Raw genomic sequence first — 24,563 nt, forward strand, 5'->3', positions numbered from 1 at the left:
ATGACGGAGCTGGAGTCCGAGGTGCTGCCCCTGCCGCCCCGGTACCGATTCCGTGATCTGCTGCTGGGGGACCAATCCTTCCAGAGCGACGACAGGTTCGGGGCGCACGGCGGGGACAGCGGGCTGGAGGGCGCGGGGACATCGACCCGCCGGGAGGGACACACGGAGCTGGGGCGCTGCCCGAGGACGGGGACACACACCTGGGCTGGGGGGACACACCTGAGACACCCCCGGAACGGGCGCGGGGTGGACGCGGAGCTCTCCGCGGTACCGCGGGCGCGGAGCCGGAGCCCGCTCGGTGCGGAGCTCTCCGCGGTGCTGACGGCGGCTCTGGGCACGGATGTTGAGATGTGCGGCGGTGTTTGGAGTCTGCGGGCACTGGGATGTGCTGGGGGATCCGGTGGTGTTTGGAGCCTGCGGGCACTGGGATGTGCTGGGGGATCCGGTGGTGTTTGGAGCCTGCGGGCACTGGGATGTGCTGGGGGATCCGGTGGTGTTTGGAGCCTGCGGGCACTGGGATGTGCTGGGGGATCCGGTGGTGTTTGGAGCCTGCGGGCACTGGGATGTGCTGGGGGATCCGGTGGTGTTTGGAGCCTGCGGGCACTGGGATGTGCTGGGGGATCCGGTGGTGTTTGGAGTCTGCGGGCACTGGGATGTGCTGGGGGATCTGGTGGCGTGTGGCACCGCTGGGATGTGCGGGTGTGCAGCGGGTGGAGGTCATGGGTGCGCTGGGAACATCTGGGTGCTCCAGGATGCTGGATGTGCTGGGAGCTGTGGGGGTACTGGGCCAGCAGGCTCTGAGCTGTGTGGGCAGCTTGCTACACACTGGGATCCCATCAGGAGTTGGCAGACAGGAGAAGGGGCCGATGTGTGGGACAGTGAGGGGCTGGTGGAACTCCCTGTGGCACCGTGTGTGGAATTTGGGCTGACAACCATTTATTTTGGAGGGATGGCTCCTCCGGGCTGTTCTTGGATGTTGTCTTGGCAGCAGGGTGGCTCTGAAGAGCTGCTGGGGTTGTGGTGCCACTCTCCCTTCCTTGGGCTGACCAGAGGAATGTGCTGATCCTGGTGTTCCTGCCTGGCTGGGATTTATCCCCCAGGTTGAGTGAGCAACAAAGGGAATGCCATGAGTGGCAAGAGAATTCCATGGGCAGAGCAGTTAAATCAAGAGGAACAAGCACCTTCCCTTCAATTCTGTTCATGTCATAAATACCCAGGAGCTGCAGTGCTAATACGGAGTCAGATTTTTATCTTTCCCCACCAATTAATTGTGTGATGCAAACAAAGAGAAATGTAATTCTTGTTGGGAAAAGCCCTTTCAATTCCTGGCTAGTCCTTGACTAGCTGCTGTGTGCTTGGTACACCTGCATCAAGGCTTTTGTGCATCTCTCTTAAAGGATAATTTCTTTTTTTTATGTGTACAAGTGTCATGCGGAAAAAAAAAAGTGAATTTGGCTTTGAGACTGTGAATGTGGGTTTTACAAATGTTCTCTATAAGTGTTTCTAACTTTTATCGCTGCATAAAATTGGTCTGGCTCAAAAATGAGTCTGTGATCCTGACGGTTTTAAAGCCCAGATTTCCTTAACAGACACTTAAATATTAATATAGTTTTATGACACCAAGTGAGAAGTTAATATGAAATTCCTGCTGCAGAAAATGTCTGGGTTTCAGAATGGCTGTGATAAGGCTCATTTGGTCAAGTTTGAAGATCTAATACTTTTCATATTTAAGTATTTGAAAGCATCGGACATATGGAAGATGGAAATTCCAGACTGTGCTCTTTCTGTATTTCTCTGGTTACACCCTCTAACCTTCCTTTTCCTCTAGATTTGAGTCTTTCTGATTCAGCATCTCTCTTTAATTTTAATGTGGAGCTACTCTGGGTTGTTACGTTATTTCATTAGCCCTGTTACTCAAGAATTCATTAGTCTTGTTTCTCAAGATATCTCAGTTTCACTGGCTTTGTGCTGTTTTCTTGAGTTGTTTGATTTCCCCGTCATCAGGAAAATACTGATAATTTCATTATGTTTGGGAATGCTGGTCTCTGAGCCCACATTTGCTGCTCACTGGAGTCCACTTGACTTCACTGGGAGCTGAGATGAGCTGTGGGCTTTGGGAAATGTTGCTGTTAGGCCTAAATTCCAGTCCAAGTCATTAATGATAGTGGGACCTTGTGGCTGAATCAAGCTCGCTGGAATAATTATGACTAGTTCATTAGTCTGCTCCAAACCCACTGAATCAGAAAAAAAAACCCAAAAAAGCAGAAAGACTTTTTGGCTTTGCTGTGCTTGTGGATGATAAGCAGCTCAGTGTTGTGCTGTGAGGAGCTTTGTTACAGCCCTGACAGGGATGTGCTGAGGAAAATTCCCCCATGTAAACTCTGCAGGGAACCACGAGTGGTAAAACAGAGCTCGTTGGGCTCAGAGATGTCACACTGAAGGAAAACACCCATAATGCTGAATATATCATTTATTTGTTAAAGGAATGCTTAAAACATTAGTGTTTCAAATGTCTGGTTTTGAACATGACCCTGGAATGAACGTGCTGCTGAAGGGAGGAGATTTCTGGGGTCAGCAAAGACTAAAAGGATCAGAGGCCAAAGGGGAGCCTGGGTTTTGCTGCTTGTGGAGAATTGAAATCATTCCTGTTAGAGATGGATTAGTGCATCCTCATCACAGAGGATGCTGAAGAGACACCAGCCCTGGGCTGAGGTAAGGGAATGAGGTAATGCTGGAGCTTGAGGAGATGAGAGCTTGTTGGAAGAAGCAGATAATTAGAGAGCTGTGGTACAGCAGGAGGAGAGAATAGGTCCAGATAACCTCTGGAACTGAAGGAGCTGAACTTGAGGTGGAATGGGTAAATTAGCCTGCTCCTAATTTATTTTTGTTTCTGGGATGAGAAAGATGAGCCGAGTTGATCTAAACAGGGCTTGCTTTTTGTTTGGCAGGTGGAGTGATAGACAGGAAAATTAAAATAACACTGTGAACGTCCTGTGGTGGTTGCAATAAATTGGCCAGGAAGCAAATAGGAAACGGCTGACTGGGAAGGGAATGTGGGAGGAAAATGGATTTGTGAAACACAGATAGAAAAGCCTAATGACAAGCAAATCTAGAGTTGTCAAGTCCAAGTGCTCCTTCTAGGATCATCCTACTCATCTTTGGAACTCACCACCTCGAGATGGTGGAAGGCTTTGGGCTTAGCTGCATTTAAATTCTGGGCTTGACATTTCTGCCAGGCAGGTCTTTGGGTTGGAGAAACAGGATTAGGTGTCATTCAGCTCTGAATTCCCAGAGGGTACAAACTGCTCTCAGGGCAGGAATCTGGCTCATAGGGACTGGGAGGTGATTTCTCCTCCGGGGAGGGAAGGTTCTCTTTGGGAGCCTTGCAGTCACCTCCGTTGTCTGGCATTAGTCCTGCCTAATTCAGAAGTTTCTTTCCCATTTGGAAAGTGCTGTCGATGTCCATTCTGGGAGAAAAATGGATTTGTTCTGCTTGCTTATGGCAGTACTGCATTTCTCATCTCACGGATGCTTTGTGGACATGAAAGCACCCGGAGCCTCTGGCACACACCAGCAAAGGCTGAGTTTAAAACGTTGAGCCCGTAACAAAGACAAGGTGAAGAACTGAGGGGCACAAACCCTGCTGGGACCTGGCTGCATTTTCACATTCCTGACTCCTCTGGGCATGGGAATCCTCTGTGCCACGGGGCTGTGGGAGCAAGGTTGGGGGGTGCAGGGGGAAGGGAGGAGGAGCTGAGCACAGCATCCCCCCGGAGCTGGGGCTGGGTGCTCCTGTTCTGAAGTGATGCTGCAAGTGCTGATTAAAGGCAGCTGAGAAAGCACATCTGCTGGGTGGATAAATATTGTTTCATACCCCAAGCTGTGGCATCCCTTTGATGTTTGCTGTCCTGACTATGGCAGTTTTTGATCTCCTGCATTCTCTTTTCTTGGACAGTGCTGACAGTTGGGTTGGGGCACGTATCAAAAAAAAAAAAAAAAAGCCCATATATAAAATTAAACTGTATCTCAGAAAAGTGTTATTAGGAGCTTATTTGTTGCCTAATTTAAATAGTCTGAACACTTTCCAGAAAATCATCATCAGAAGCCACAGTCCTATTTACAGGAGAGAGAAGTAATGGATGTCACTTTGATTAAGTGCATTTTTCTGAGGATAATTATCAGCAAAAAATGGTTTTGATGGATGAGAATGTTTGGAAAAGCTGCTTGTGCAGAAGAATTCAGCAACTTCTGTATAAAATTTTAGCATCTCCTTTTTTCATATCAAAGATATTTTGGATGTTGCATAACCAAAAAAAGAGGATTTTGACAACCAGGGCCAATTCTTTTAAGTTTCTGCTTTCAGATCTTTTAGAGTCTTACAACTTCTTTGTCTGTGACCTGACATCTGGTCTTTGTCTCTTTAATTTGTCACTAAGTGGTGGCTCTAAATCTTAGGTCAGATTATGCTTGGCACGAGCAAAGTGAAGGGCTGCAATCTCAGCCTTGGAGGATCTTATCCCTGCAGTTTTCATGCTAACATGCCCCAAGTGACTTCCTCATCAAAAAGCATCATTACATTAATGGAGCTGGGTAGTTTTGTGCTCCTGAGGCAGGTTCCTTGAATATGTCTGTGGCTGAATCCTCACTTCATTGCTATTTGATTTAATGGGCAATTTTCCTCATTTTATTCAGAAGATGCAGATGCCAATTTGAAAATTCCAATTTGTATCCAGAAGTTAGAGACATTTATTTCTATGCTGGTGAGGTAATGGCCAATATTTTAAGTCAGTGCAAAGTGTGCTCAGGCTGTAGCCTCTGTGCCAGTGAAGATTTGTACCTGGAATTAGGAGATTCATCTCTGGTTCCTGTGTGCCACAAAATTCCCCTGAGGAAGGCTCTTCATCCCCCAGCAGTCTGACCCCTTGCTTGGAAAGCAGGATGGATTTTATTGCTAATATCCATTCCCTCATTAATGAGGGAACCCATTTTTAATGGGTTCAGCCCCATTTCTACCAGCCCCGGGTGCAGAATCTCTCAAGGGACAACTCAGTGACGAGACCTGAACAAACCAAGTGACAAATGACACTGGTGAAGGGGGTGGGATCCCAAACAGGAGCTCGGGAGGGCCTGTGTGGCCAGAGGAATTGAATTGCTTCTCCTCTGCTTTTGCCACCTGGCAAAGGAAAACCAGAACAGTTATTAATTGGATGAGGCAGCTTCCCTGAGCCAGGGCTTTGTCAAGGAGTCTCCGTGTGGCAGCACAAGCAGGAATTTGCCCCTGCCAGCCCAGCCAGCCTGTGGCAGGAGCTGGAGCTGGGGCCACCCCTGCTCCTGTTGGAGCCACCCCTGCTCCTGTTGGAGCCACCCCTGCTCCTGTTGGGGCCACCCCTGCTCCTGTTGGAGCCACCCCTGCTCCTGTTGGAGCCACCCCTGCTCCTGCTGGAGCCACCCCTGCTCCTGTTGGGGCCACCCCTGCTCCTGTTGGAGCCACCCCTGCTCCTGTTGGGGCCACCCCTGCTCCTGTTGGGGCCACCCCTGCTCCTGTGTGCTCCTGAGCCAGGGAGCAGAGCCAGGCAGGCACGTGGCACGTGCAGGTGGAGCTCTTTCCAGAGCAGATGCCAACAGCTCTGCTGTGCCAGCCAAGGCTGTGGACAAGACTGAATCCTGTCCCCAGATCCATCTAAGTTGTTGGAGAAGCTGCTGGCCAGGAGCAGCAGGGTGGATGCCCCGTGCTCCTCCAGAGAGGCTCATCCCTGGATGAGCTCCTGGATTGAACAGAACGAGCATCCCAGGCCTCCAGTCATCCCCAGGGCTCTCATGGAATGTGGTGTGGTGTGTCTAGAGCTTAGAGCAGAGTAGGGAAGTCTCCTAGGGCAGTGTGTGGGTGTTCCTAAATCTGCTGCCAGCCCCATTTGCCCCCTGACACGGAGGAGTAACCATGAAACCCACCCTCCACAGCCCTGTGTGCTGTGGGGACCTCACCCTTAACAGAGCCAAAACCAACAAATGTTGCCACTGGATTCCTCAGCCCAGCTCCAGGTGGGATACACTGAGATGAAGATCATTGGAAACCTGAGGCAGCTTTATAAAATTTGGGTTTTCTTGTGTTTGCAGATTTTTTTTTTTTTAAATTATAGCATTCTTAATTGAGGTTTGTTTTTCCAGTTGTTCTGAAAGGCTGCAGGGATGATTCCCAATGCTGTATCTTAATTACGGTGCTGCTTGGAGTTTTTTTAATTGATGTTTCCTTGCAGCTATTGGTGTGCTCTTGTGTCTTCATCTTAAGGCAGGTAACCCTGGACATTAGCAGGAGCATTTGGAAAGTTACAAAAGTAATAGAGCAAGAAAGAAATGGTGGTTCTCTTGTAATTTAAACTATTATTTTATTTTAAAAAACCCGGCCATTTCTTTTTTTTTTTCCAGGGCTATTATTTTCACTGTCAGCAGTGGGCCCTTTCTTGCAATAAAATTAAGTGCACGTAGCAGGCTGGTGGAATGAGCAGAGGTGTCCCTGGAGTGCTGCCATGTACGGCTGTGCCCTGAGGAAAAGGAAGAACAACATTGATTCTCAGTTATTTAGTGCAATTTAACACTGTGGGCTCCAATCTCCATCCCTCTCTGGGCTGGTTTTCTTCTCCCACTTGTTTACTTTCCCTTTGGTTTCTTTTCTGTTTATTGGGGGAATGGGTTTGAAAGAGAAAACAGCGTTTCAAGGTATTGAAGACACCTGAGTGAAGGGGAGAGCACAAGCAAGGGCTCTGCAGGTGAGCTGGGCACGTCCCCAGGGCAGCCCCTGGGGCTGACCTTACTCATGGCAAATTAAACAGCTGGGAAAATTAATTGTTTTATACCACTCAGCAGTGGTACAGGACACCCCGAAAGTCCCAGCTGAGAAGTTTCCTGGAAAAGAGTGCAGAGGGGCATGAGAAATGCTGGAGTCTTGGCTCCTGCCGTGGTTAACTGGGGCAAAGCTCCTTCCACGTGTCCTTGGTGTGGGACTGAATCCTGGTGGGGCATCACTGGCTGCTCCTGTTGTGCCCCTGGTGCTTCTTTCTGCCAGGGGCTCCTTGGTGCCACTTCAACCTGCTGGGAAAGGGCAGGGAGCAACTCCCACGTGGGGAGAAGCCTGGGTTTGGATGTCAAACCTTGGCAGAGGTCTCCCAGGGTCTCTTTAGCACAGGGGTGTACCACAAGTGTGAGTCCGTGTCCACAGCCTGGGGAGGTGACGCTGATGTTTGTCAGCACAGCAAAGCCCTGTCAGGCCTGCAGGAATCCCCAGGAGTGTTGTGCTGCTTTAGGTGAGGCTGGGAGGTCGGGCTGAGACCAAAGCTGTCACCCCTGCTGTAGTGACAGCACGAGAAACAACTTGGCAGCTGTAGCTGTAATTGCAGAGAATGCATTAAATTTTACTGCTCTGTTTTCCCACCGCTTTCTCTCATCACAGTTGCATCTTTGTTCCCAAGGGAAATAATGTATTGCTGTTCTGAAGGTGGTGCTCATTGCTTTTCCTCTGCACAACCTGTTCAGTGCCTGACTGTGTGCAGGGAGAGTCAGAGCTCGGGCATCCCCCGCTCGCAGCCTTGGGGGACACAGAGGTCCCACTCCCTCTGTAGCCAGCCCTGTCCCGGTGCCAGCCCTGCTCAGGTGTGAGCTGCTCTCCTCCAGACCCCTGTGTGAGAAAAGAGATCACCAGCAGAGCCTGAGTATCTTGGTTAGGAAATGCTCATGTACATGCTCCTGGGAGGCATCCCACTCACTTTATTGTAGTCTGTGCAGCAGAGGGGCTTAGACGGGAATAAAAGGCTGGAATTTGAATCCAAACACCTCTGGTTCTGAAAAGTCCCACCAATAGACAGGACCAACCCTTTACTGTGTATTATTTCAGGACTGCCTATGAAGAGAGATGTGAGCACGTTGCCAGTGAAGCCCTGCAGCGAGCACAGATTTCCCTGCCATGCTGCATTTGCTTCTGCTCCACTGGCACTTGTCTGGATCCATAGCAGAGATGAAGGTGTTCATTTGCAAATAAAATACCTCCTCTTGCTCCTGGCTGACAGCTCAGATGGGTCACACAGGCTCTGTGCAAGGCTCTTGCCAGCTGCTCTCAGGTTACCCACCAAGGGTTGGCAGTGCAGCCTCCCAGTCCCCAAATCTGGAGATTTCTTCTATTATCACTCCATCAATTTGCTGCATTGCTGCAATTAAAATAATAATTGTCTTTCAGAGAGTTCAGAGTTTAGATTCCGTTGCTACATCACACTTTGTACAAATTAATAGCATTGAATTTCATCAGCTCCGTGACCTCATTTCCTCTCATTGTGAAGCTTTTTGTTGCCGTTTTAGCAAATTTATGGCTGGCTGTTTTACTGCAGGGAGATGATCAAAGTCCAGCCTGCTGGAGCAGCAGGTCCCTGTGGTGACAGTCTGTGGGGAGGTGGCAGACTCTGCTCTCTGTTCTGTCCCCACAACCTCATTGGCCGTGTCTTAAAAGATCTGCCCTGCACAGCCAGAGGGCTGGAAGGAGCTTTTCAGGGCTGCAAATCCCCTGGCAGGTTCAGCATTTTCCCCTTTAATTATTCTAGGTTATAAATAATTGATAAGGAAGAAATTTGTGGTGATAGAGTTGAAATACAAGGCCTTGGTGAGACAGGAATGCCACGGATGTTAGCACGTCACCAGCAGATTAGAGGAATGTTTTCCAACATTCAGTGTTTTCCAAACTTCTCAAACTCAGAAAACTTGTCCTTTAAAGCAGGAGCCCTGGAGTAGTGGGTGAAGCAACTCTTGCAAGCACTTTTAAGAGTTATTTTGTGTTCTAAGGCTCCATCAGCCATGTGGTGCAGGGGCAGACGTGCTCTGCCAGGGCCATCCGTGGCTTTCTGGAGGAACTCCAGGAGCTTTGAGTTGGCTTTGCCTCTTCGGCCTTGCACTGGGGCCACAATTGCTTGGTCTTGCTTCTGTCTTCCTCCAGACAGACCATCTGCTCATGTTCCTTCAGGAGACAGCCTGGAGCTGTTTGCTGACAGACAAACAGGACATGGAAGTGTGTTTTGTGAGAGGAAGGCGGGGAGCAAAGTTTGTGGATGGGCACAACACCTCAGGGTTGGGACCTCTCCAAGGCCATCCCTCTGTGGTCTGTCCCATTGTGCTGGGTGCCAGCCCTCAGCTTAGGGATGAAACCTTCTGCAGCCAGATGTGTTTTCTGCATGCCGTGCAGGTGTTCCCCCCCCCCCGTGCATTTTCTTGTGTTTTCCCCCATGGAACCACATCCCTCTAGCCATGGAGAGGGTGCATCCTTCTCGTGTTCTCCCCATCCCCATGGCCTGGTTGTTTTGCCTGCCTGCCTCCCTGCAGCAGTTGTGTGGGTGTGCAGAGATGTGTTACATGATGTACAAGTAGCCACGGCCGCAGCCTGCCAGGGTTCAGAGCCAGAGGGAAGGGAGGAAGGAAGGCAGGAAGGATTTGTGGGCAGGGAGAACAGCACACGCTGCCGGGGATGGGCAGCCCTTGAGGTCAGAGGGGTCAACTAGAGTGAAATAGCCTTGAATTAACTGCAGGGAGGTGACTGACTGAAGTGTGGTGAGAGGGGACACAGCCAGGTGTCCCTCAGTGAAGCTTCAATCACATCTTTCCTTTGAGGCACTCTGTTTTGATGAACTAAAATCTTTCCTGATGTGAGCTAAGAAATAGCGAGGGTTGGGTTTGTACCTGCCTGCGTTGGTGCGGAAAGATCCTGATTTTGCTCAGTGGAGCTGGGCTCTGGTGAGGTGCCGCTGCCCCGTGGTGCTGTGTCACCATGTCACTGTGCCCTTGTGTGTGCGTGGCACGCTCTGGTGGGCTGGAGTTGGAGCTCCCTGGCACTGGGGCTGCTGCAGGGTGAGAGGCAGGGCTGGGACTCTTCCCTCAGGAGCTTTCCCCCACCCAAAGAGGGGTTTGTGCCCCTGCGCGGGGTTCTGGGTGTCACAACAAGCCATGGAGAAGAGCCCAAGGTGCTCCCTGTGCTGCTCCTGCTGTGGCTGGGGTGTCCATCTCACAAACTGGGACATCTCTGCCCTGACCCACTGGGGCTGCCACAGTCGGTCCCTCTCTCTCTGCCCGGTGCCATCTCTTTGCTGAGCAGGGTTTCGCCTTGCTGCTGTCACGGTTCCTTTGTCTCGGGTGATTTTTGCAGCTCTGCCGTCCCACTGCGGAGGGGCCCTCTGGAGGCCAGCGCTCACAGCGCTCCTGTCCGACTCCTCCACACATCCAGGCAAACTGGCATTCTCTTATTCTCTCCAGGACCCTCTGTTATCGCCTGTCTTTGAGCTTTTGGTTGTAGCTTTACGTAAGGCTGGCTGCTGTGGAATGTTTGTCTCTGAGCTGCTGGATACGCTGTCTGAGGGGTGTAGAGCAGTGAGGAGTGTGTCTGTCCACGTCTCCTGTCCGGGCAGCTGCCCACAGCCCCTCTGCCGAGGCTGGAAATTGGGATCCTCCACCCAGCGAGGTGCTGCCATCCTCCCCTCTGCAGGTCCCAAACTCTTGGAGTTAAACATGGATCTGCAGGCTGAATCTTCCCTTCCTCATGTGCTACTTGCTCCTCTTCCCATTTGAGGGAACCCCCAGGTTCACTCGAAGCTGGTCCTGGTTTGCAGAGGGCTGTGATGAGTTCCTCTCTCCAGGATGGGCTTTGTCCCTCTCCTGCACCACTGGGGATGGACACGGATAATGTGCACTCTCAGCCTCTGCTCCAACAGCAGGACTGTGAAAAAAGCTTCACTTTAAGGAGATTCCAACCTCAAGCACACCCTCTGTGACTGACCTGTGGCTGGGATCTGCAGGGTTTGTTGGGCTTGGGTGCGGATTTCTTTGGGCAGTGATCCTCACCGCTCCTCATTCTGCCACCCGCGGGAAGTTCCCCAGCTCATCCCCATTTTCCCATTCCCGTTCCCGGAATGTCGGGCTGGAGTTTCCCCATCCCGGATCACTTCTGGAGGAGCCGTGCGGGGAGGCTGCGGCTGTGTTTGGATTAGACACCGCCTAATCCTTCCTGCAGCCCACGCAGCTCTCGAGCAGCCGAGCGTGGCTCTGCAAATTTAGCAGCTCCCTCCAGGCAGGGAGCTCTCGTTTTCTGGGCAGAGCCACCGAGCTGCTCTGCGTGGCTCATTCCCGATGTGCCGCGGGTGACTATTAGCAAAGTCATTACCTTCCTGGAGCTTTGCTGCTACGTGGATTTGGTTGGGAACTGGACTTTCCAAATGCCTCGGTGTCCCTGTGACTCCAGCAGCCGCTGCTGGGGTGTCAGAACGGTTGGAGCATATGAAACTCACGGTGGCACCTCCCTGGTGGCAGGAACTGTCAGGAAAAAGGTCCCCTCTGTCTAGGAGAGAGGAATATTTCTGAGGAGCAGGTGGTGAAGATGTTTAGCAAATGTCAGCTTGAGACCTTGCCATCCTGTGGGCAGGAGTGACATTGCTGAGAAATGTGTTATCCTGCCAGAAAGCAGCAAAAAAAATCCCCCGGTGAAATGTTTACGAGCGAGGCAGGGCTTTGCCAAAAGTGGGCGTTTTTCCACCAGGGAGCCTCACGGAGCGTGAGCTCCTCGGAGCAGTGGGAATCCTGCTCCAGCTCACATCACTCTTAGCAGCAGGACGAGCAGCAGGCTGAGCCCCTCTGCCTTAGTTCTGAACTCCTCAATCACTCCCCAGAGCAATTGAATTTGAGAGTGGCCTTTTCACTGATGCACGGTGCTGGTTTGTAGGTGAGCAAAAAGCAGTTTAAATGGAATAGAGTCCTGCAGATGGGTACCAAATAAAGCTTTTTAAGATAGAACTCCTTTCAGACAAACTCTGCCTGTGGTGGCATTGCAGAGACTGAGAGAAACTCGTTTGCCCAGTGTCCAGTATCAGTGTGTGGAAGTGCATAATTGCATCTGGGCTGAGAGTTCTGTATGGGAGTATTGTTTGAAAATTTTCTCATTTAATGAAATGGGTGGTAATTGGCTCTTAGAAGAGAGTTTAATTGGAATAATTGGCATGGACACTCGTGTGTTAATTTAGTTTGGTGTTTCTAATGCACAGTCACGGTGTTTGCTCAAGGACAGGAGTGGGGATTAGGTGGTGCCCATATTTCTCAGCAAGAAGTTGCAGCTGGGCTCTGGGAAGGCATTTATTAGAGGAAGCTGTTTAGTTACTGTTCTTGAAGTTGGATTTTGGAGATGGATTTGCTTCATTACAGTTTGATGCAATCACACCCACGCTGCTGAGAGTCGAGGCCTTTTCTGACACTTCAATTCCCACTTCAGATGACTTGGGATTGTTCTTCCTGTTCATCTGGAGCAGCTCCAGCTCCTTGGTACGGGGACATTGCTGTCCTGAGGTGCCTGCACACACGTGTGCAGGAATGTGCTCACTCATGAGCCAGCACACAAGGAAGGGGAGGTTCATGCTCTCTACTCAGCCTTTCATCCCTGCTTCTCCGAAGTCTCTCAAGATCCATCAGTTCCAGGTCAGTAAATCGGCACCATGAGGTTTTTCTGCGTGGAAAAAGAATTTACAGTCTCTTTTCAACGTGGAGATGTCTCAAGCTGTCATCTCAGAGCTGTTGTTCAGGGATTGCCATGAGCTGGAGGCTCTGCTGCAGGAGCTCCTGCTCCTTGGGGTTACTGAGAGTGTGAGATGGTGACACAAAACCATTACATCTCCTCAGCCTCTTCCTGAGCTGTAGTTTCACAATTTTTTCCCTTTTCAGCTCCCTCAAAAATGCTTTTAAAGCTCGGTATTGTCACTTTGTTTGGATTCTTCCCACACAGTAACTGCACTTAGAACTGCCCAGTGCTGATGGGGAGATTTGTTGTCAGCAGCTATTGTGCAAAAATTGACAGGAAAAACAATTTCTAGGCAGGTCTTGTTACGGCCTCTAATGGGAACTATTTATTTTGCTCTAAGAACTTGTAAGTGGTTTTAGTGCCGGATGCTGTGCTCTGTGCCTCAGAAATGTTCAGCCTTCCAGGGTTCAGCAGCACAAATGTTTCTGCTTGCAGACATGTCCCGACCTCACTGCGCATGCATGAGGGCTGCACTCCTTCCCAACGGTGAGAGTTTAAAAAAAAAACAACACAAAAAGAACTGACAAAGAGCAAAGCTTGGATCTCAGACTCCGGGGAGTGAGTGAGTGAGTGAGTGAGTGAGTGAGTGAGTGAGTGAGTGAGTGGAGTGAGGATTGGGGTTTCAGCAGGAGGGAAGGAAGGGATGCTCCTCTCTGTAGCAGGGAATTGTGAGAGGCTGGATGAGCCCCTTGCCCTTTTCCAGCGCTGTGTTTGGAAGTGCTGGTGGAATCCCCTGTTCCCTTTCAAAGGAGGATGAGTCACAGGAGACACACACCGAGTGCTGCTGTTCCAGAGCAGCTTCGTGAGCACAGGAGAGCACTGGGATCCACTCTGGGACCTCATGGCTGCTTTTCCTGAGAAACTTTGCAGAGCTGGAACAATCACCCCAACTTTTAAGGCCTTTTTCCCCTCCTAAGCTTTTTTTTTGCTGTTTCCCACAGGCAGATTTTAGGGAGAGAATGGAATACAGCCGAACATGTTGGTGAATATATTAATCATGATATAATTCAATTTTAATTCCTTTAGACACCTTTAGTGAACAGCGAGTTTCTCACTTGGTTTAATTGACTCTTTTTCCAGATGATGAAGCTGCAAGATCTGGCACTTGTTATAAATGTCTGTTTATTAAACCATCTTTTGTCCTAAAAGCCTTTGCCTGGCCAGGATGGATATAAATGGAGAGGATGATGTTTGCAGTTCAGTCTTTAAGAAGACGCTGTGTAAAAAATTGCTGCCTTCTCTTTTTTTTTTTTTTTTGTGTCTTTATGTGTGAGATGAGAACAGGCAAAGGCTTTTTTTTTTTTTCTGTGCTTTTTACTGTAAATGTTCAAGGCAGCCAAGATCTGTGAAACAGCATTTGCTGTTGCACCAGCTGCTGGAGGGGATGTTCCCTTTCCAGCATTTGGTCATGGCAGTTGAACCAAAAGCTGGTGAGCAGATAAAGGCAATGGGGGATAATAATTTAAAATCCTTTTGTGGTTTTAATTCGCCTTTGGCTCCTGTCCTGACTGGGCAGGCAGCTCTGACAGGTGTGAGGCACCTCTGGGGAGAATTCCAGGGGTTTTTCTTCAAAACTTCCTGGAGCCTTTTCACTCAGGGGCACAGTTTCACACATCCTTGCCTTTTCCTTTTGATGTTTCGGGGCTGACGCCTGCTTTTGGCTGGATGTGGAAAGAGAGACGTTTTTATCACATCCACGACAGCACCTGTGTGATTCTGCCACATCACCTGGCTGCAGGTAACTCTGAGCACATCACCTGGCTGCAGGTGACTCTGGGCACATCACCTGGCTGCAGGTAACTCTGAGCACATCACCTGGTTGTAGGTGACTCTGAGCACATCACCTGGCTGCAGGTGACTCTGGGCACATCACCTGGCTGCAGGTGATTCTGGGCACATCACCTGGCTGCAGGTGATTCTGAGCACATCACTTGGCTGCAGGTAACTGAGCACATCACCTGGCTGCAGGTAACTCTGAGCACATCACCTGGCTGCAGGTGATTCTGAGCACATCACCTGGCTGCAGGTAACTGAGCACATCACCTGGCTGCAGGTAACTCTGAGCACATCACCTGGCTGCAGCCCCTCCTGGCTCACAGCAGAACCCGCAGCTACAGCAGGATGTTGATGGGTAAGCAAATTTTTCCTCATTGAAGTTAAAATAAGAAACGTTCTTGGAGATCAATGGTCTGGCACAGCCCCCTGTTCTAGTCCTTCCCACACAGCCTGATGAGGCTGTCACAGACTCCATGGAGTTCATGCCTCATTTCTGCAGCCTGCTGTGAATTCCTCTTTATGGGGACTTGCCATTTTCTCTGTCTTATATAATGTATTGCAAAAAGAATGCTGAGAGAAATGAAAAAAATGTATGGGAAATGGTACCTGGCATCATCCAGCAACCCTGGGGAGGGGAGAAATTGTAATTACTACTGAGACATAAGTGCTGATGGAGAGCCCCAGAGCTAAAATTTCTTCTTTGAATGCCAATCATTTTTCTTGGATATTTTTTAGAAGTTTTATGGAATTTTTTAGATGCTAAAATTCTTCACATTTTTCAGCAGAAGTCCTTAGCACCATTTAATAAGCAGACACCGCTCTGCATCACATTACAATTTCAATACTTTAAAAGCAAAGCTGCTGCAAGAACATCATGCAAAGAGAGAGGCTTGGAGCCCTTTAAAGCTGCGGAGTGGGAATCACTCTGGCATTTTGATTGTCCCTGTGAAATTGCTTCCTGGTGAGCTCTGCCGGGCGGCTCAGAGGTGTTTGAGCGGTGCCATCTCCATCCGGAGCATCCCTGGCTCCTCCAGGCACTTTGCTGCCGGGCACGAAACCAAATTCCAGAAGAGTTCCTGAGAGGTGCGTGGAGAGCATGAGGCTCCTCTCCAGCTCTTGCTGCCTGTCACATCCCCTGGGAGAAGCTGGGGTGAATCCCGGGGGAACAGGGTGGGATGGAAAGGTGCCACAGGGGCTGTGCCTGCTGCCTGGCCTGCCCTTGGTCGCTGGGGATGCCCAGGGCATCCCTGTCCTTTCTCCAGGTTCTGGCTCAGCCCTCTGCAGAAGGACACCAAGGGGGGAATCCTGGCCTGGATGGACCAGGCCATGGGAGAGGCTGGAGGGTCATTAAGGAATTGCCTTAATTCTGCCACCCGAGGTGGATTTACTGCTGCTCCTGTCCCACAGCTCGGGCACGGGGCCTCTCCTGCCCTCTCCTCCTGCGGTACCCAGGGCCATTTCCAAGGTGTTTCCAGACTCCTGCTGGGAAAGCGCTGCACAAATGCTGAAAGCCATAAACATTCACGGTGCAAAGATCGTTCCTGCTGGGAGGCAGCAAACAGCAGCTGCTGGCAGGGGAGGGTGGTGCTTTGGGTCTGGGGGAGCCTGGAGACCCCCAGCTCCTTTTGACTGGGTTTGGGTAATGTCCTGCCACCTCCATCCCCTCCTGGCTGGGTTTGGGTGTTTGCTCTGCCACCTCCATCCCCTCCTGGCAGGGTTTGGGTGCTGCCCTGCCACCTCCATCCCCTCCTGGCAGGGTTTGGGTGCTGCCCTGCCACCTCCATCCCCTCCTGGCAGGGTTTGGGTGCTGCCCTGCCACCTCCATCCCCTCCTGGCAGGGTTTGGGTGCTGCCCTGCCACCTCCATCCCCTCCTGGCAGGGTTTGGGTGCTGCCCTGCCACCTCCATCCCCTCCTGGCAGGGTTTGGGTGATGCCCTGCCACCTCCATCCCCTCCTGGCAGGGTTTGGGTGCTGCCCTGCCACCTCCATCCCCTCCTGGCTGGGTTTGGGTGCTGCCCTGCCATCTCCTCTGCGCATCGCTGCCTCCCCTCCCCGCTGTGCCCGCATTGCTCCTCTCTGCGCAGCCGGGGCTGACTCATGCTCGGGGAGCGCTGCCCGGTCCCGGCTGCCAGCTCCGCCTGGGTGAGGACCCGGCGCCGCTCTCATTAAATCTTGGGAAGCAGAGAGTGACCCCGTTATGTACTCACCTGGAAAAGTGACTTGGCCGTGCCTCATTACTGTGCTCTGCCTGGAGACTTTTCATGCTTCCCTTGCAGATATATATTTAGATTTTACCCGAGGGCTTTTAATTTCCTCGCTGGCTTGAGCAGCTGAGACAGGTACACGCTTACCTTCCCTTTTTCCTCCGGCCATTTTAACCTGCCATCGGCTTTGTCAAGGAGCAGGAAGGGATTGGGAGTCACTGAAAAGCCTCAGGGTCTCATTGCTCTGCTTGTGAGCCTGTCAAATGCACCCAGGAGTGGGAACCGTGTCGGCAGCACCGTGGCTTTTTGGGGATGTTTGTTCAGCAGCTGCTCGGGCGTGCTCTATTTCTCCTTCTCCCTGCTAAGCAGTCCCGAGTTGCCACACTGGGTTTGCAGCTTTCGCGTTCGTCGCTGATGAGCCACACTTAGAGAGGTAAAAATGGCTTTGCAAAGGCTGCGATGACAGTTCTGGGATTCAGTTCCAGGCTCCTGCGCCGCGGTTACATAAGGGCTGCTCCGGCTCCCGGGGACCTGCGGAGTCACCTGGGGAAGGGGACCTGCCCTCCCTGCTCCCCGCCAGCCAAAAAGAGGGGTTTTGCTTGGGAATCCCCTCCATCCTTCTTCAGGGAGCAGGACACGGCTGTTGGGTGCCAGCTGAGCTCCCAGCAGCGGGAGCAGCCTCGTGGCTCTGGGTGGGAGGAAGATTTCAGGGCACTGCTCCTATTACCGGGCAATTTCTGGAGTACTGGGTCCTCTCTTCTAAACCCTAACATTTGGAAGTTGTTAACATCTGAAATGTTAATGCAGAGGACACTGGGAAGAGGAGAGAAATCGACATCTCTTCTGGTATCAGCTCGTCCCCCTCCAGGCTCACAGCCTGCCTGCAAGCTCTGGATGTGTTTTCTTACTTTACATAATTTTGCCATTTCTCTCCATCAGCCCAGCTCTTCAAAGGCTTCCTTCTATTTCCAGCTCTCTTGCAGTTGTTAAATCTGCTCTTCTTAGTGCTTTCCAAAGTGTTCCTCCTTCCCAAAACTCCACTGCTCCAGTTCACAGGAGAAGGCTCCCAAACTCTGCCGAGGAGTTGCTGGGTGATGCAGGAGCTGCTGCCCGGTGCTGTTTGGTTGTGCTGCCTGGTTCAGCTGCCAAAGCTAAATCGGGAAAGTGAGGCAATAAAAACGCAGGCAGCGAATTTCTGCCTGTGTCATGCAAATCGTCCTGGTGTCTGCTGTGGCTTCACTTGGCCAAAGGTTTCTGTGGATGTGTGATGGTGTCAGTGAATATTGGTCTTCCCCCAACTCCAGGCTCTCTCCTGGTGGGCTTGTTTGGTTTGCCAGGATGCCAAGGAGCCCCCAGAAGTGCTGTGGGGATGGAGCAGCCCCCCAGGCTCACCGTGGTGGGAATCCCACAGAGATCCTTGGGGGTGAGTCCCCTCCAAGGGTGGATGTGGCTGTGGCTGAGACTCCGGAATGGAGAGAGGGAATTTGGTACCGTTGTGATTTTGGCAGGAACACTCAGTCCAACTTCTGTCCCAGCCAGTTGCTGTGATGACAGAAATCCCTGCAGTTTGTGAACTTTTCCTGAAATGCTTTTAATGACAGTTTAATAATAACACTTAGTGCTCGGTACAGAGCTTCTCACCCCTGGAACCGAAATGCTTTTGTGAGAAGGGTAAGGACCATTATCCCCCGTGCTGGCAGGGGGGAATAGCTGCTTTTATTTGTGAGCCTAATTATAACAAGTGGAATTAATCAACTTTTCATATGAATGGTGTTGCTTTTTAAAGACAAATGTCAGAAAGGAGTCCTAGAGAGCTCGAGGTGGTGCAGATCCATCTGATGGCTTCTCAGGGAACTCGTCAGAGCCTGTGGTGCAGAGGCATTAACCCTGCCCAGGCAGAGTGAAGAGGGAACAGAAAGTCGAGGCAAGACAGGGCACAGTGTGGTTTTAGTGCTGCCCTGAGTCCTGCTGAGTGGGTGTTTCTGAAAGCTGCTGCTGTTCCCCAACCCTGTGGTGCGTTATTCCCTCTGCCCTTCTCCCCTCCAGCTGCTCAAAGCCTGGGAATATTTTCCCAGCTCCTGAGTGTCCTCTGATTCTTAGTGCACTCCGTGTAGTGCATTGAGAAATTCCATTGAAATAATTGCTTTAGTCATTGATTTGTTTCTTAGAGGGAGGACTCAAAGAGGCCAGAACCTCCTCCTGTGAAGTCACTGAGTTTTGGGCTTTTTTCTCCTCCTCTCTGTCCTGCTCTACATCCCCCTGGTGCATCCTGGCCCTCTCCAGCCTGCAGGTCCTTGTGCTGAGCCCAGGGAAGTGGAAGCTTGTTTTGGCTGGGGCCTCTTGGTGTGGCAGTAATGGGCAGTGAGTAACCAAGCCCTGTGAGTGCAGGTGGGAGAGTCCCTGAGATGCTTTCTGTGTGCTGCCCTGCTGCTCACAGCCCATTACCCGATGGATTCACCTCCAGGAAAGCCGAAATCCTGGGAAATCCTCCCGTTATCTCGAGCACTCGGCTGCTGAGGGGCTCTGCTCGCAGGGAGTGGGGAAGGCAGGATCCACCTCCCCCGGGGACAGAGGGCACAGGAGCTTCGAGGCAGGACACGTTTACAAGTGCTTTAAATTGCAAAGTGCACCCTGAGCTGCTCCAGCCCCCCGGGATCCGTGTCTCTCCCACCAGGACCAGCCCCAGGATAGCCCCAGTTCACCTGGAATCACCTCTCTGGGGCTGGCAGGTAGGAGTCATCCTCCACCCCGGCTTTCTGCAGCCCCTCAGGAAGGATTTGATTCTCTGTGTGTTTTAAATTTCATCTTTGACAGAGCCCTGCTGGCTCTCCCAGCAGTGCTGAGCTCCTGCTCCCATGCCAGGGGCTGTGGGCCAGGGAGGACCTTCCTCTCCAGCTAATGGAAAGAAAATGGAGAGAAGTTTTTTTCATTGACTCGGGATCAATAGGTAAAAGTATTTCCTAAGCACTTTTATTAATAAATACCTTCATCCTCGCTGCCCAGGCATCTGCTGTATATTCTAATATCTACAGTCTGAGTTAATCAATGTATTGCTGGTGTATGTTTGACTGTAAAAGGAGCTGGAGCTCAACTCTCTCACTACCTGTGATTCCAGAAGCTGATGGATAGTCAAGAAGAAGTTCCTTGGGGCACTCTAGAGCAGGGTGTGCTGTTAGGGGAGCAGGTGAGGGGATCCTGGCTGTCTCAGAGGGCTCTGAGGGTGTCTGTGCACCACATCCCTGTGTGTGGGAGCAGCTCTGGCACTGCACAGCCTTGGAAAGGCCAAGTCCTACACAGGCAAAGAGGATGAAGCACCATTTTTTATTTTCTTTTCTTTTTGGCAAATTTATTATTTTCACTGAGGCAAATGTCAGAAGAAAAAAACATTCTGGTGAGGAAGCAGAAGCTCCATTTTCTGTGATTTTAACTTCCAGTTGGGGTAGAGAACGATTAGTAAATAGAGAAAAAAAAATATTCAGATTTCCTCAGAGACATGGACATTTCCAGGCAGTTCTGCTGCAGAGGGATATTTCAGCTGGTGTTTTTTTGTGGCTTGGCTGCAGGATCCTCAGTGGGATGGGGGGTGGTTTTTGCAGGGCTCTGCCCAAGCCTTGGCAACCTCCAAACACTGGCAGCTTTTGAAAAGCAATTTTGCAGAGTGCCTGGTGACAATGTTGGGCATTCCCTGGCGGCTCTGGGGCAGAACTGGTGCATGTGCACTTTGTGAAAAACTCTTCAGCAAGAGGCTGTGCCAGGCAGCTTCGTGCATTTATTGGAGTATTAGTGGCTCTCTGAAGTTTATGGAGCTGATAATGCCACGCTGTGATATTTGTTGGGGTCCTGAAATACAGGAGGTGTTTGTGGCAGTAATAAATTACGTGGGATCTTGTTTTTCTTTGGTGTTATTAAATAAAGGCAGGTCAGGGTTATTCTGCAAAGGCACAGAAACACAGAGGGGCCATGCAGAAAAAGGTGATTTTCCTAGAGCTGCTTGCCAAGTGTGTTCCTGGAGGGATAATAATGAACATTAATGGATTTTCAGCTGGGGTCCCTGGAGTTAACACTTTATTTGTGTGAGCACGGCCCCTCCTTAGAGCAGCAGCTCTGATAATGTCTCCTGTGAGCTTCTGACTGCTCATGAACACAAGCTCTTCTTCCAAAGTGTGTTTTCCCACCCGGGTTACTCTTTGTGGGTCGGGGATGATCTTTGCTGAGCTGATGCATTTTGAGATTTTTAAGTACATTTACCTGGCTTTCCTGAAGGAGGTTTTGCCATCTTACACCCTTGGGTTGTGTTTCAACTGAGCAGGTTTGTTTGCCAGAAAATGGGAAAAACTCAACCCCTTCCTGTATCATCAACTACTTCTAATGGACAGGGTGATGCTTTATTATTAATAAGTTGGATATGTGAGTAAAGGGAGTTTTGGCAGTCAGGACTGAAAGCAGCCTGGATGAAAGGGAGAATATTTAACAGTGCAGTTGCTGTGGATTCAATTAAGAGCAATGAGGAATCTGCTTCTTTCTTAATCTTATTTTCTGATATATTATTACCCCTGCAACTGCTGCTCAGCGATTCCCAGCCATCTCCCCAGCCCCCGGCACAGCAGTGGTCTCTGCATAATGTAGATGCTGAAATGAGAAATCAGCACTTTGTAATGGGCTCTCAAACTAAAATTAAACATCCATTTCCTGGCTTGCAGTCAGATGGTTGGCATTCAGCTGGCCCGGGAAGTGTTTCTGGACCAGAGGAATTCTTAGTTGGGCTTTGATGTTCCCGAGGTTGTGTTTTGTTGGTTGTTCCCCCCCGGATTCCCTCGGAGGACGTGCTGGACAAACAAGGTGCTCGATGTGGAGCTCGCTGCCGTGTCCCCTGGGCAGAAGCACAGAGGATGTGTCCCTGCAGAGCTGGCTCAGGTGACACAGCCACGGCTCTTTCTAGGAACAGGCTGTTTCCCTGCCAGAGGGAGCGTTCTGGCTGTACTGGGAGTACTGGGCTGCCTTTGCTCTGAGTTCCTGCTTCACTCCTCCTCCCACTGCCCTTTTTGACACAGCAGAAGTCTGGGGATGTCAGGACTGGGAAGGGAGAGGCTGCTGGGCTCTGGGTCTTTAGGTGAAGTGGGGAACACATCACATCGCTGAGAGAGGAATATTTTCCTGACAGAAGCGGAGCACAGGAGCTGCTCTGGCAGCTCGGGGCAGGGCTGAGCGCCCTGAGTCACTCTGAGCTGGGCTCACAGACGTTCTGTGACCTCTTTTCTCCCCCAGCAGGGCAGTGCTTGCTCCGACCCGCAGCCCTGGTTAGAGTTTCTGGTGACCTGGTGTCAGATCAGTCCCCTCTCCATGGTTTTCCTGTCTTGGTTTGTGTTCAAGCTCTTGACAGAAAAGGCGACTTCATGGAGAGGCTTCAGTGGGCAGGATCTGAGTTCCTCAAGGGGCTCTTTGATGTGTTTTTTGTCACCTTCTGCACAGCACAAGGATGACAGGAAAGTTTATATTTTCTTTTAAAATTCCCCAGGTCTTTCCCTAATCCCTCTTCTGTTCCCGCTGCTGTGTGAGGGCATTAGTGCTGAGATGAATAACTTAAGCCTGAGCCCCTTTTCACATCTAATCTCAAGCCTAAAATTAATGTTATTCTGTAATGAGGAATACGACAGAACATAGAATTCATCCAAAAAGAGGCACCTGATTGCCCCATCCCAGTGGCTCTGTGGTTCAGGAGGATTTATCAGGGCACACTCCAACCCAGAGGGCTGACAGATTATATTTGGTGTTTGAGGACAGCACCCTGAAGTAATGACATGTGGAGCAATAAATTGAAGAGTCTGAATCAATCCATGAAGCAGAAAGGAATGACTTGGGTGGAAAATGAATGTATTGAGCTAATGAATCATTTTGAGGCACAACAAGAAATTAAATGTACGCTGAAAGCTGGCACATTAAGAAAAGGGCTGTGGGTTTTTATCCATTTTGCATTTCAAAATGCTGAAACTAAGTACGTCGGATGGTGAAATCCCATTAAGAAATAATGCTGTGAGCAGGAAAACCAGGATTTGGTTAAGAGGAAATGGGGACTTTGCTTCTCCTCTCGGAACAGCTGGGGACTGCCTTTGTGCCATGGGGCAAATGATGGTTGAGTACTGATCTCTGGGGGAAGAGCAGAGGGCAGAGCTCAGCGTGCCTGACAGCTCCTGGCAGGGGAGAGGAGGGGAAGGACCGACCTTTTCTGCCCAGAATTGGCACAGGATGGAGATTCTGGGTGCTCTGACAGCCTGGCAGGGGGGTGGAAGGTGTGGTTAGGGCATGGAGCTGAGCCAAAGGGAATTGTCAGCTTTTCACTCTGAAAGGAAAATACTTTGGATTCCAGAATTCCCATTCCAGGGCAGCTCCTGCCCTGCTCTCCCAGCCAGCTGCAGATCCCAGGCTCTGGGGAGACCCTTCGGCATTTAAAGAAATCCTGTGGTGGAGCCTGATTATTCGCATTTTTTAGGTCATGGCGTGGTGACCATCAGTGAATTTATTCTTTATTTCCAGCCTGCAGAGGGGCAGCAGCGGTCTGCAGTGGGGCTGGGCCATGGGGCAGCACTGGTGGGATGTGTTGGCACCACTCGGGGTGGGGTTGGCACGCTGGGGGTGACACGGCAGGAGCTGGGTGACGCTGGCACCGCGGTGCTGGGCTGTGGTGACACTGCTGTCCGTGGTGCTGAGCCCTGCTCCCCACCCCGGCTGTGGCACCTTCGAGATGTTTTTGTTCCTGGCTGCCATCGAGCACAAGCAGGAGCAGCTCTGGACTGGTGGCATTACCAAAATAGGGAGGGATACACGATCCTTTCCCCCCACTCCTTTCCAATCCCACCTGTGCACTCAGGTGTTATCTCCAGCTCAGCTCTCCCCTGGCCTCGGTGAATTCCCTTTTCTGTTCGATATCTTGAGAAATCAATGCCAAGAGTGCAAGGAGCAGCAGCTTTTGCTGTCTCCCGAAGACAGAAACGTGGGTCACTCTGGGACAGGTGAGGTGCACCTGCCTGGCCAGGTGAGCAGGAGCTGAGCCCTGCTGGCACTCGGAGGGAGCAGCAGTGAGTTCCTCCCTGCTCGTTTAGGAGGGGACCGAGCTCTGCTGCTTTATGTCTGAGAGAGCCAAACCTGCTGAGTCTGTTCCCTGGCACGCAGTCCTCATGCTGCTCTGTACACAGAGGAATAAGATAAAATAGCTTCCTCCTCCTCACGTTGCTACCGAAAAACAGCGATGGGGAAACAGAATAATCCTTCAGCCCCTGCCCTGCCTGTGGTGATAAGAGCAGTGCAATCCTTCTTTTGACAGAGTCAGGCAAGGCAATTTCATTATTTAGCAAACAAAGCCCTTTCAGAGATTTCTGCATTGTGGACGTTTTCTCGGTGGTTTTGCACCAAATTTGTTGCAGCAGCAAGGCCGGAGAGTTTGCCTTGACTCCCCTCACTACCAAAATAAATGAACAGGGCAGGATTGTTCCACTGAGCAGCCGTGACTGGGGAGAGAGAAGAAGGAAGGAGATGGTACGTGCCGACAGCTCTAAACTGATTGCGGTGAGGATTGCTATGTATGAGAGAGTTCAGGGGGGAAAGAGGAGGAAGTCACAGAGGCAGCCAAGGCTCGCAGGATGGCAAGAGCCAAGCTGAAGAATTCCCCTTCAGAGAGCAATTCCCATGTCAAAACTGTCCCACCAGCAACGACAGAAGATGTCCACGGGGTGAGCCCCCTCTTACCGTCTCGGAGGATGGGATCCATGGGGAGTGATGTCGGACAAAGGTATTGCAGGACTGCAGTGGTGCGTGGGGAGGCTGGGTGGGGGAGGCAGCACCTTTTATCTTTTAAATGAGAGGGAAAAGGATTAGTGCCTCCACGGGCTGGAGGGGTGGTGGATCAAATCCTTCGGAGAGCTATGTTAAAGAGCCACGCCAGCTCCAAAGTTGGGTTATGAAATAGGGAGCTGGAGCAGAAGGAAACCAGTTCCTTTAAATTTTTT

General features: G+C 50.9%; 1 protein-coding gene across 3 annotated transcripts in view; it reads left to right on the forward strand.

Moving 5' to 3' along the window:
- The window catches only part of KCNT1 (potassium sodium-activated channel subfamily T member 1), a 62,213-nt gene continuing 37,650 nt past the window's right edge, over positions 1-24,563 (forward strand). For all 3 annotated transcript variants that reach the window (XM_062505561.1, XM_062505562.1, XM_062505563.1), the window contains exon 1: positions 1-95. In XM_062505561.1, the coding sequence (XP_062361545.1) occupies positions 1-95 (95 nt within the window). The remainder of the gene's footprint in view (positions 96-24,563) is intronic.

Source organism: Cinclus cinclus, chromosome 19, assembly GCF_963662255.1.
Source record: "Cinclus cinclus chromosome 19, bCinCin1.1, whole genome shotgun sequence".
In the NCBI taxonomy this organism is placed as follows: Eukaryota; Metazoa; Chordata; class Aves; order Passeriformes; family Cinclidae; genus Cinclus; species Cinclus cinclus.